Raw genomic sequence first — 13,531 nt, forward strand, 5'->3', positions numbered from 1 at the left:
CTCATTTCCAAGAGATTCAGATCTTGTAGATGGTCCCTCCCTCCCCAGCCCTCCCCTACTTCGCCATCCTAAACCCCCCCACCACCGACCCCCAAGTTCAAATTAAGAATTTATTTTAACCAGCGAGCAGCTTCTGTCGACACATGTCGGCAGGCCTGATCAAAGGTGTGCAAGCTCCTTTATCAGAGTGTGGAGGGCTGTCAGCAATAGGAGGACATTAAGATTGAACAACCTTCACACGGATGCCGCCTTCCGCCACCTCATTATTTAAAAATCTAAAACTTTAGATTTTTTTGGAGAGAGAAGAGAGGGAGATCACTTGCAATATAGGTCACACAGCCAGCCACATTACAGTACAGTCGAATAACACATGTGAACGCCTCAGAGTGTATCTCTCTCTCTATGCTCTCCTCTCCTCCTTTGTGTGGCTGTATGGGATTTGGGGTCCCTCCATTAGCCCGTCACGTCCACTGATCCCAGATCATTAAAGCCTTGTCATGATCTAGCTCTGAGACGCTGGGAGCAGAGAGATCAACTGATACCACATTATTAAAGATTGTCATGTGTTAACATGGAGAGGCTACAGGACAGAATGTTTTTAGCAGGTCCTAGATCAGATTGTCATGTGTTAACATGGAGAGGCTACAGGACAGAATGTTTTTAGCAGGTCCTAGATCAGATTGTCATGTGTTAACATGGAGAGGCTACAGGACAGAATGTTTTTAGCAGGTCCTAGATCAGATCGTCATGTGTTAACATGGAGAGGCTACAGGACAGAATATTTTTTAGCAGGTCCTAGATCAGATCGTCATGTGTTAACATGGAGAGGCTACAGGACAGAATGTTTTTAGCAGGTCCTAGATCAGATCGTCATGTGTTAACATGGAGAGGCTACAGGACAGAATGTTTTTAGCAGGTCCTAGATCAGATCGTCATGCAATGCAATGAGATCAGATTCATAAATACGTACTGATGGCTTATTTGACTGCATGTGCGTGTCTTTGGAGAAATTATTATTATTATATTATTGGAGAAATCGACAGTATGACTTTATTATGAAAAGCAAGTATAGAGTTGTATATACCGTAGCTATTATATATTTACAATCACGTTGTTTTCTTAGCTTGACATAATACAGATGTAGGATCTTCATTTGATCACTCTTTTGTTGCTGAGAATTTTCCTACACCGTAGGAAATACAGATGAGCTTCATGATTTACATATATCCACTGAAAACCTGCACTAACACACGGTTATATTAACAGTATTGCACTTTTCATGTAGCCAAATTTTGGCCAGCTAATAGCCCAACCAGCGATCAAGCAACATTATGGACGCAGGATTATTTTGCTGTGACAATACTGTTCAAATTAAGATCCAACATCTGTATATCACAAATCAACATGCAGCATCTTTATGAAAAGATCATGATTTATGTGGCGAGAAAGAGAAAAGCTGCCAAACTATAACTGGAGGAGTTAGAACAAACTACAAAAACAACCCAGTAGCTGATATGATAAAGGAAGCACCACATATCACAGGTAACACAGATGGCATCATTCGCCATTAAATCGTTGCATAAAAAATGACATAAGAACACAAAGGAAAGGAAATCAAAGGCAATGAATAAAGAACATGATTAGAATCCTTAAATAATGATTCTCTCTCTCTCTACCTTGCAGATTTCTTAGCTTCTCTCTCTCTCTCTCTCTCTCTCTCTCTCTCTCTCTCTCTCTCGCTGATTTCTTAGTTTCTCTGTCTCTCTCTCTGTCTCTCTCTCTCTGATTTCTTAGCCTCTCTCTCTCTCTCTCTCTCTCTCTCTGATTTCTTAGCCTCTCTCTGTCTCTCTCTCTCTCTTTCTATCTCGCTGATTTCTTAGCTTCTCTCTCTCTCTCTCTGATTTCTTAGCTTCTCTCTCTCTCTCTCTCTCTCTCTCTCTCTCTCTCTCTCTCTCTCTCTCTCTCTCTCTCTCTCTCTCTCTCTCTCTCTCTCTCTCTCTCTCTCTCCCTCTCTCTCTCTCTCTCTCTCTCTCTCTCTCTCTCTCTCTCTCTCTCTCTCTCCTCTCTCTCTCTCTCTCTCTCTCTCTCTCTCTCTGATTTCTTAGCTTCTCTCTCTCTCTTGCTGATTTCTTAACCTCTCTCTCTCTCTCTCTCGCTCTCTCAGGGAGTGATACTATTGAACAAAGCGCCTTGCCATGCCATTAGTGCAGTCAAACAACAAAGGAAATTAATAATAGAGAATATGATTTGAGAAGTGCTGGAGTGAAAGAGTCCTTTCCTCTTCCTGCTGTATGTAGAGAGCCCTGCAGTGCATTGATCTGTGGCTGGTTTAGCCCTCCTCCGCCGACGCTACGCTACCACTAGCTTGCACTACAGTAACAAGTACCTCGCCACCCAGAAAACCCCTCAGATCTAACACTCTCCTACAGACACACACGCACATATGCACAAACATGGATGCACAGACACGCATGTAAGCGTGTATACACACACACAAACACACACACACACACACACACACACACACACACACACACACACACACACACACACACACACACACACACACACACACACACACACACACACACACACACACACACACACACACACACACACACACACACCCTCTTCCTCACACCCAGAGCTCAGTCCACTCCACTTTTAACTGGAGCAGGCAAACTCTTCCACAAAATGGCCCCAACCAGCCACAGTCAGGAGTAAAAGAAAAGTGTACATAAAAGGGAGAAGAAAGAATGTGGAGCATGTGGTTATAATTACACACAGGCAGTGGAGGCTGTGGTAAAGCCAAGCTGTGGATCTTAAGCCTTCTCTCCGGGTAAAAAAGCACTCTGCCTCATTAAATCTCCCATATCATACTGCTCCTGCCCTCCGCACTAGCTAACTATAATGCTGGCTTTCCTCTTTACCAGAGAACCTCTTTTGTTATCATTTCCCCCTTTTCCTATTCTGCTACACATCAAACATAAGTGTTGGTTATAGAATAATAATACGCTAGGTACCTGGCTGTAAGACACAATGAACATACAGGCACATAGAGGAACACTACTGGGGGTCTACTTATGAGCCAACCACTCGACACACCACGTCTGATTTAGCTAGGGCCTTGTCAAAGCCCTAATGGGTATTGTGAACACGTCAATCACTGATTAGTGGCCTACAAGCAGGAAAAGAAGCTGATCCATTGTTTCAGTTGTTTTGTTTGTTATTTTGACATCCAAAGGGTCTTGATTGGGCAAAATGGGCAGTGGTTTAACCATAAGATCCTATGCTGTTGGGTTTGAAACTCATACTGGTTTTGTTTTAAGTTATTAAACTACTCCATTATACCAAGTTTGATTCTTCTGCGCCTGACTTCCCTGCCACCTACACACACGACATGACATAGTGTTCTTGATCATTGGTCCAAAACTGTATTTTCTGAAGGCACCACATGGCAGGTCAAATCAAATCCAATTCAAATAAAATACAAATATTTGTCACATGCTTTGTAAACAACAGGTGTACTCACAGTGAAATGCTCACTTACGGGCCCTTCCCAACAACGCAGAGAGAAAGAAAATAGAGAAAAAAATACACAATGAGTAGTGATAACTTATACACGGTGTACCAGTACCGAGTCGATGTGCAGAGGTACAAGGTAACTGAGGTAGATATGCAACAAGGAATACAGTAGCTAGGCAACAGGATAAATAAAAAACAGTAGCAGCAGCATTTGTGATGAGTAAAAAAAAAGTTGGCGCAAAAAGGGTCAACGGAGATGGTCCGGGTAGCTATTTGGTCCACTATTTAACAAACAATTTAGCAGTCTTATGGTTTGGGGTTAGAAGCTGTTCAGGGTCCTTAGCTTAGTGATGAGCTTGGAGAGCACTATGGTGTTCAACGCTGAGCTGTAGTCAATGAACAGCATTCTCAAATACAGTAGGTGTTCCTTTTGTCCAGGTGGGAGAGGACAGTGTGGAACGCAATAGAGATTGCGTCATCTGTGGATCTGTTGGGGCGGTATGTGAATTGGAATGGGTCCAGCGTGTCTGAGATGATGGTGTTGATGTGAGCTATGACCAGCATATTAATGCATTCCATGGCTACAGATGTGAGTGCTACGGACGATAGTCATTTAGACAGGTTGCCTTGGCGTTCTTCTGACGAGTGTCAGAGCCGGTGTAGTAGAATTCAATATTAGTCCTGTATTCACGCTTTGTCTGTTTGATGGCTCGTCGGAGGTCATAGCGGCATTTCTCATAGGAAACAATGGGGTGACTTCATTGATGGCTTTTTGACAGTCTGTGGCGTCTGGTCCTGGGTGAGCAGTATGTCCTGCGCCGCCAACTCGTTCAAGTAGAAACCTTCATCTAACTCGGTGTTAGTGATAGCTGTTCTGATGTCCAGAAGCTCTTGTCGGTCTTAAGAAACGATGCCCAAGACATTTTGTGCAAAAAAAAGCTAAAGAAAATACACTAAATAGCAGAATTGGCCAGGAGCCACTAAAACAGCAGCTATCCAATCCAGAGCCATTCTGAAGGTGAATTTACATGAAAGTTGTGACACATTATTCAAAACAATAATCTCCTCCTATATCTTGGTAAAGTTTTGCAACTTCTACTAGGATCCTTTACACTGCATCTGACGAGGGGGTTAAAAGAAAAACAACCAGACGAACTCAAATGAGAAAAGTGAGAAATTAATTTGTGCACACGCTTGATTTCTCCACAGGCAAACATCGATCGTGTCGCTGCTGTCTCTCTCCCTTCACTCTGGAGATGGTGGCTAGAGGAAGGAGGTGCGGAGGAGAGGAGAGAGAGAGGCGGGTGTGCGTGTCTGAGGGGGTCGTTGTAATCAGGGGCTCTCATTAGCCCGCCGTTGGCTGTGGATGACAGGAGGTCTCCCAGGGAAACAGGGGGAACAGGGGCTCATAAGCCCAGCGCTTCATCTACTTCTGCTGGGGTGGCTGAGGACGAACCCTGCCTCTCTCCCCAACCAACTCCCACAGAGCCTGGATCTCTACCTCTACCAAACACCAACCAACTGCTTATCTACCAAACGTTAAGCAACACCCAGGCATTAATATAAAATACTACAGCTGTAGACTAGACTGACATGGGCCTGAATAAAACACTCAAAAGCAATAGCCTAAGACGACTGATGGAGACTGGTAAACGCTGAACTGTGGGAGGGGCCTGAAGGAAAGAGACCTCCTCTCAGACACCTTGCAAAACCAATACAATGACCCATCCCCATAGACATACTGTAGTGAAACGGCCCTTGTGTTTCCAGTTTCTGCATGGGGATATCATATCTCTGTCTGAAGGGGCCCAGAGAGCGAGAGGTAGGTGGGTAAACACAACTGACTCTACCGCCAGGTGCCAGGCAGTGTGTGTGACTGTGAGAACCCAGAGTCCTCAGCCTGCTGGGCAAAGCCATCCATATCAGGTTTAAAATAACCACACATGAGACTTAACCTTTCGCAGAGACAAATGAAATGAAAGAACGGTCGCGTGATCAGGAGCAGGCTTCATTCAGAGTGGGCTCTCTGTGAGCCTGACCTGGATTACGGCTCTGTTCCTGGAGGGCATACGGTGAATGCCACACCAGCAGACAGGACACATTCATCTGCTCTGTGAGCTGTATTCTACCTCTATCTGAGGTTGGGAAACAAAGACGTGAACACACACACATACACAGGCATGAATACAATACACACACAATGCATGCATTTCACAGCATCTGATGTAACGCTCTCTCAAACACACATGCACATATGGACACGCACATATGGACACGCACAAGCACACACACACAGGACACGCACACGCACACACACACACACACACACGTGAGCCAACACACAAGGAGCAGTAACATATCCGAGTGGTTGAAACACACGTCATTCCTCTCTGGAAAGACGATAGATCACACACACACACGCTCCACTTTCCAGTCCAGAATGTGAAAGCAGAATCTGGCCTTACAGGAGACGTTGAATACGGCGATGCTCCTTTAAGCCCAGGAAGCAGCCATTCAACCTGCCATTCGCCAGCTTTTCAAGCTTAATAATGTCAAAATACATTCGGTACTTACTGAAGAATGGAGTTTCGCTGAGCAACTATCGTCATTACTGCCGCCACAGTCAGTATGTACATCTAAATAAAAAGTTACGTGCAACTGAAAAAATGCCTTGTCTGGAAGGAATCTAAGTATTGTTTTTGACCAAGTGCGCATGTACCAAATCCAGCAAAATGTTTAAATGATATTACTGATATTGCAGGAGGTGTAGAAAATATGGATTTAACGCATGCGCACTGATTCTTTCCAGACAAGGCATTTTTTCGGGTTGCATGCAACTCTTCATTTAGTACATACCGGCCGTGACGGCAGTGTTGACTATAGTTTCTCAGAGAAACGCCAGTAAGTACTGAACGTATTCTGACATTATTAAGCTTGTAAAGCTGGTAAATGGCAAGTTGAATCAATGCTTCCTGCCCTTAAAGGAGAATTGCCATACTCAACATCTCCTGTAAGGCCAGATTCTGGTTCACCCAAAATAATGAAATATGAAATGGAGTATTACCGCTCGGAATCGCACTCTGCCCAGGACTGTGCTGTTCCTCTGTCACATTGTCTTCTACTGCCAGAAAGAAAGAGAGAGAGGGGGAAGAAATGGTTAACAGCAAAAAAACTACAACAGGTTTACGCCTGTCAGACACATTGAGACTTTCTTCCCCTTCTTTGTTACTTTCTTTTTATTATTTACTGTTAAGGCTTTTCTGTATGGAAACTCCAGGAGATTTTAACAGCTCAACCAGGGCTTTGGGAATCCACACAAGCCTTTCATATGTACGAGGTTTGGCAACATGGCGAGCAGCCACCCGCGTAAATAACATATAGGACTGAGTAATGACAATGTGAATTATAAAATTCTCCCAAGAAACCCTCTCCCAACATCAACAGTGACCAACTGAAAAACGCCTTGATGACTGCTTAAGTGAGAGGAGATTCCTGAGACAAAATAACACCCCAGGTATTAGACAGGAGATATAGACTAATACATACGCTTCTGCAAAATGGTCTTGTCACACATCTAAAAACACTGCAGTTTAAGTTTCTGAACAAATATACAGTACATATTGACTTTTCTTTAGCACTTCACAGTATATGAATTAGAAAGTGTTTTTGTAACATTGATACTACAGTGATATTAACAATCTTTCAGATTCTAAGATATTTTTAATTGGATTTCTATTTTGTAGTTTTGAAAAAACGTGTTAATATATGCGTCCAAGGCCAGTTCACAACATGCACCTAAATGTGGCATATTTGTGCGATTCTGAATGCAGAACCGTGCATTCAGATCAGGCTCCAGTCAATCAGTGACTTGTTTGTAACTGAGTGCTTGTCCAAGGAGTGATGGTTTGAACAGCGCTCAGACTAATTCATTAGCTACATGGCAACCAATCCTTCTGACACGATGTGGTATTATTGGCATTGGCCTTGACAAACATGACTTTAGCCTGTTCAAGAGGTAGGAACCATTTTTCGCAGGGGGCCTGCTTTGAACTAGGTGACAGGTAGGGGGGGAAAGAGTTCCTTGCGGCATGTCAAGTACAAGGTACTAAATGGATTTCAGCAGCGGGAAGAGAACAAAAGACTCTCCCACCTGTTCCCTGTAAAATTAGGGTCTCACCGAGAACTTCTGACGTCTCACCGTTCCTCCCCTGCAGTTGAAATGCATTCTCCATTATGCCTTCTCAACCTAGCCTTTCATTTCCCTTCAGCAGAGAGAAAGGGGAGCCTGACAGGACCTCCCGGCAGGGGGAGAGTGGCAGTGTGACTGCCAACGCCAGAAACCAGCTAGCGACACTTAAAAAAAAAGACACCAAATATCCCATACTTTGCATAATTAAGGCAGGGATCCTATCCACTTCCTCTAAGGGGGGCTGGAGTCAATGTAGAGAGGTGTCAAGCAGCTTCTTCTGAAAATGGTACACTCTTAGAAAAAAATGTGCTATCTAGAAACTCTCCACAGAGGGTTCTACATGGAACTCAAAAGAGTTCTACCTGAAACCAAAAAGGGTTCTACCTGGAACCAAAAAGGGTTCACCTATGGGGACAGCCGAAGAACCCTTTTGGAACCTTTTTTTCTAAGAGAGTAAGAAAGAGATAGGAGTAGCGATGTCTCGAACCACTGGACAATATTGAACAAGAGTTGCATGTAAAGGAATTCTAAAAATCTGTCTTTATGACGTGCCATGTTTAGGAAATGTGTTGAATTCCACAAAAGGAAGAACAAAAGGTCTGCACTCCTACCTGAGTCTGACACCATTTATCCAATTTCAGTGAATAGAAAAGGCCTTTAATTGGTCAGAGCTCTGTTAGTTCATTTGTTAAACACATCACTAACATGGAAAGGACAAGGAGTTGGAAAAAAAATGTATTCCACCTTTATTTAACCAGGTAGGCCAGCTGAGAACACATTCTCATTTACAACTGTGACATGGCCAAGATAAAGCAAAGCAGTGCGACACAAACAACACAGAGTTACACATGGGATAAACAAATGTACAGTCAATATCACAATAGAAAAATCTATATACAGTGTGTGCAAATGTAGTAAGATTAGGGAGGTAAGGCAATAAATAGGCCATAGTGGCGAAATAATTACAATTTAACAATTAAACACTGGAGTGATAGATGTGCAGAAGAAGAATGTGCAAATAGAGATACTGGGCTGCAAAGGAACAAACAAATATATAACAATATGGGGATGAGGTAGTTGGGTGGGTTATTTACAGATGAGCTGTGTACAGGTACAATGATCGGTAAGCTGCTCTGACAGCTGATGCTTAAAGTTAGTGAGGGAGATATAAGACTCAAGCTTCAGTGATTTTTGCTATTCGTTCCAGTCATTGGCAGCAGAGACCTGGAAGGAAAGGCGGCCAAAGGAGGAGTTGGCTTTGGGGGTGACCAGTGATGGGATGATACCTGCTGGAGCGCGTGCAACGGGTGGGTGCTGCTATGGTGACCAGTGAGCTGAGATAAGGCGGGGCTTTACCTAGCAAATACTTATAGATGACCTGGAGCCAGTGGGTTTGGCGACAAATATGAAGCGAGGTCCAGCCAACGAGAGCATACAGGTCGCAGTGGTGGGTAGTATATGGGGCTTTGGTGACAAAACGGATGGCACTGTGATAGACTGCATCCAATTTGCTGACTATAGTGATGGAGGCTATTTTGTAAATTTCATCGCCGAAGTCAAGGATCGGTAGGATAGTCAGTTTTACGCGGGTATGTTTGGCAGCATGATTGAAGGATGCTTTATTGCGAAATAGGAAGCCAATTCTAGATTTAATATTTGATTGGAGATGCTTAATGTGAGTCTGAAAGGAGAGTTTACAGTCTAACTAGGCACCTAGGTATTTGTAGTATATGGACACAATGTTAAAGTCCCCTTAGAGCCACTGTACATAGATAACTGTGTCTCTGTATCTTTCTGTCTCACCAGTGCAGAAGCCTCGACTCGTCCTGTGGAGACATACATGCCTTAGTGAGTGAGCCTGAGTCCCTGTGAGTCTAATGAGTTTCTCCAGCGCTGTTGAGCACCTTGCATCCAGCATCATTTAAATGGGCCAGGATAGAGGGGGGTTACTAATAAAGCCCTCATTTCGTACAGACCTTGGTTGGGTGGAGGGATTGTGTGTGTGTGTGTGTGTGTGTGTGTGTGTGTGTGTGTGTGTGTGTGTGTGTGTGTGTGTGTGTGTGTGTGTGTGTGTGTGTGTGTGTGTGTGTGTGTGTGTGTGTGTGTGTGTGTGTGGAGGGGGGGGGGGGGTTCATTTTGATTACTGTCCCTGTTGGCGAGATAAGTGAGTTGAGGCAGAAAATTCCATTTTACAATGCCATACAAACTTATACATTACAGGAGTGTCAGCCATGATTCGATGATTTGTCACCACTGTGAACTTATTAAAAGTTTTGGCCAATTAAACAAAACAAGCAATTTACATTCTTGTTGTAAAAGTGTTGTCCCATCACTCCATGGGAAGTTTTAATGGATTTGAAAGGCTGCTACCTACGTGGGCCATTGGTCATCCGATCTAGCCTGTCAGATACACAATAATTTACCCATGGTAACGCTCTATAAATAACGAAAATCACTCAACAACGACCAAATATACGCATTTCACCAGCAATTGCTGCAATTTTCAACGAAAATGTATGATAATACATCTGGCTAATTGAATTAATGTATACTAGAGCTGCCTGATAACCATCTCAATAGAACAGAATATATTACGTAGATGAATATATAACAGCATACAAACTGAATATCGCTTCAGCAACACAGCTATCAGTTCATTCATTTGACAAGGTACATTGTGTCACTCTGCCAGTAACACACTGCATTTATAATTATGCTGCAATGTTTTGTTGATACAACATACACAAGGGACCAAATCAACACTGTTCCTTGGATTTTATACATGTAACAGAAATAATGTAATCTGACAACAACTGTTGAAGAGTCAAATGTCCACTGATTAACACATACTATCTAACACACATGATGGCCATTTAGGAGAGATTGGCAATCCTATGGCAAGAGTCAATCCTTCAAAATGTAATCTACAAATGAATTACCAATCGGTAGAAAAAAAACACCAAGAATAGGAGTTATGGTCAGATGTCCACAATAACAGCTTCAGTCAATACAGTAAGATGTCTCTTGTGAATAAATGTAGAAACAAATGTGCAAAACAGAACACATTCTAATGAAGAAGTGAACGGGCGCTACGCAATGCAATAGGGTTATCAATTGCTCTAATCCATCAAATGAATTCCTGTTGCGGGTGTGTTTGTCTGTCTGTCTGTCTGAGAGAAGAAGGGCTGATAGACAGACACACACACACACACATACACAGCCCTGAGTCTGTCTGTTCTTGGATATGCGAGCTGCGACAGTGTGACTCATCTGGTTGGTTACAGAGGGCTGGGACGTTACAGTGTGGAGCACAATGGCTGTGTAATCGGCCCTGACTGACCGGGAAGGAGGCTCTCGCCACAGGGACTACAACTCAATTTAGCTGGGGTCACCAGGTCAAACCTCCTCAATTAGTACTAGCGGGAGAGGAGGGGAGAGGACACACACTGCACATGATGAATAACTTTCTTAATGAGCATTATTTGAACAGGTGCTGATTAGTGTCATAAATAATTTGCAATGGAGAAGCTGTGTGTTAATCATATGGCATAACGTTTGTAATCCTTCATGTACTTTATCATGTAAACAAGTTATGAATATGAATAGTAATTCTGAAGTAGTTTGAAATCAATTAATACCTTATTGGAAATAATACTACTATCAAAGGATAAATAATCATACTAATATTATGGATATTGGATATTATGATCATATATAATACATGATATGTATTTTATACAAACAAATGCATCAGGAAATCAATCACTGACAGCAGGTGGGGGGAGACAGACACCATCTCCCCAGAAGTCAGACAAGCCATGACAACAGGAGAGACACATGCCATGAAATAAGAGGAGATATCGGCCAGCTCCTGTGGCACCCAGACAGGCCCAGCACAACTCACTGAGCCCCAGCTTCCCGCATGTCAAGAACACTGACAGCCAAGTTAATGGGATTTCTATGGCTCCATCATCATTTCCTTAATGATAATACTAGCCATAGTTTTGTGTCACATTAGAAAAGTGCTAATGGGTGTTATACCACAGATCATTAATTGTAAAAAAAAATACTAAAATATCGGGGGCTTATAAAGCAAAACTGTCGTTAGAGATGAATAAAGCTTAAAGTAGAGGAGAATAAAGAGGAATAGTGAATCTACTCTGTCATTCACTTTAATATTAAAACCAAATGAGTGCAGCTCTTATCTTTTAAAAATTAATATGAATAGATACTGAATAATTATTTTTCATTACTATTCACAACAACAAAACTCTGAAGCTCTAGTATGGCCTAGTTGCAATCACTTGGTTTTCGTTAGGTAATGACATTTGGATTGTAAAGCAGAAAAAGTGGACATGGATCCTTTGAGTGCAGCACATCTGCCTAGTTCCATATTGGCCATGTTGGATATCAATAAATGCATTGATATTATTGTACTAGGCACAGATGGAGACATGGTTTAACTATGGTTGAACGCTCAACCTTTGCACCACTTCAAATCACCTCACCTAAATATGACAAAAATAAAGCCCGAAATGCAATGACAAATACAAAATGGTGAGGCGACAAAAGTGTTTATCAAGGCAAACTCAAATGTGTTATCGAGACAAAGCAGGGTTCTTTTTGACAGTCAGCCTATATGACGACACAGACGGTCTATGTTAGCTGTTGATTTTCATAGCATTTTCTTGACTGTTATAGTCATTCATACTATTTCCATATTATGGATTCATATGAACCCATATCAAATGGCATACAGTCTGCTTCTATCCGATGCCAAGCCAAATCCCAGAGTTCATTCATGTAATGATGGAACTCATCTCGTGGTAAACATCAAATATTTAAGGTGTATATGACACGACAACGATTTCATGATATCCTGCAATACAGTAACTAAATGGTGCAGAAAATATATTTATATATGCAGACGACGGCTACCCTGGAAATATCGTTGTCAGCCAATGAAAACGTTAGTGGAGTGAGACCGACTTCAGAGAGTGTCATTTGTGCTCTAAGACAAAATCTCAACTCAGTCTCTCTCTCTCTCTCTGCTCAGGAAGTCTTTGAGCAACGTGGCAGGCAGGCAGTCATCTACTGTATGTGCAGATTCTGGACTAGTCTGTCTGAAGGATCCTCATTCTATGCCTCCTCACTGTGACTGAACAAGCTGCTGACCCAACACTTCGGGCACATCACATGAAAACAAAATTACGATGCACCCACTGTAGTTGAGAGATGTAGATAGTCTAGGATTGAGTAAATGTCAGTGATGAGGGTGAAGTGTTTGCATATAAGCGAATGATGTATGGTCTCGTCCTGTGCCATCTATTCCCCTAAGCAATAGCGTCGCCGGCTCCGTCTCTCAGACTTAATTGAAACAGGACTTGTAACGTTGCCCTTTTCCTCGACGGGACCAAAACATAACCTCTGACTCCCTCCAGCATCCAATTGAGAAAGAAAAGAAAGGCGTACACATTCCACAGACAGAAGAAAAAAGGAGAGGCACCATCAAGGCTTCATTCTGTTCTCTTTCTCTCTCTGTACATGCTCTCTCCATGTTGACCGATACCATATGGCCCCGGCCCTGTCGCCGGTCTTGATCGGGATTGACCCTCCCTACATGTGCCAATAGAGTGTTATTTTACTGTCACTGTGAGGCATGGATACTGACCAGTATCTCAAACCCACAAACACAATGATATTGTCTCTAACCCACAACACAATAATACTGTCTCTAATCCACAACACAACTAAACATGGACCACTGTCTATTGCCAACACAACAACACAACCGAACACTGACCACAGTGTCTAACC

At 42.8% G+C, this 13,531-nt stretch overlaps 1 protein-coding gene across 6 annotated transcripts in view; it reads right to left on the reverse strand.

Moving 5' to 3' along the window:
- The window catches only part of LOC139560406 (zinc finger protein 521-like), a 159,659-nt gene that overhangs the window by 142,352 nt on the left and 3,776 nt on the right, over nt 1-13,531 (reverse strand). For 4 of the 6 annotated variants that reach the window (XM_071377142.1, XM_071377140.1, XM_071377138.1 and 1 more), the window contains exon 2: nt 6,590-6,646. Coding sequence is in view for 4 of the 6 variants with exons in the window: in XM_071377140.1 (XP_071233241.1) it covers nt 6,590-6,646 (57 nt within the window). In the remaining 2 variants the exon portion in view is untranslated. The remainder of the gene's footprint in view (nt 1-6,589; nt 6,647-13,531) is intronic. The other 2 variants (XM_071377143.1, XM_071377139.1) reach the window with 1 other exon arrangement.

Source organism: Salvelinus alpinus, chromosome 30 (assembly GCF_045679555.1).
Source record: "Salvelinus alpinus chromosome 30, SLU_Salpinus.1, whole genome shotgun sequence".
Taxonomy (NCBI): Eukaryota; Metazoa; Chordata; class Actinopteri; order Salmoniformes; family Salmonidae; genus Salvelinus; species Salvelinus alpinus.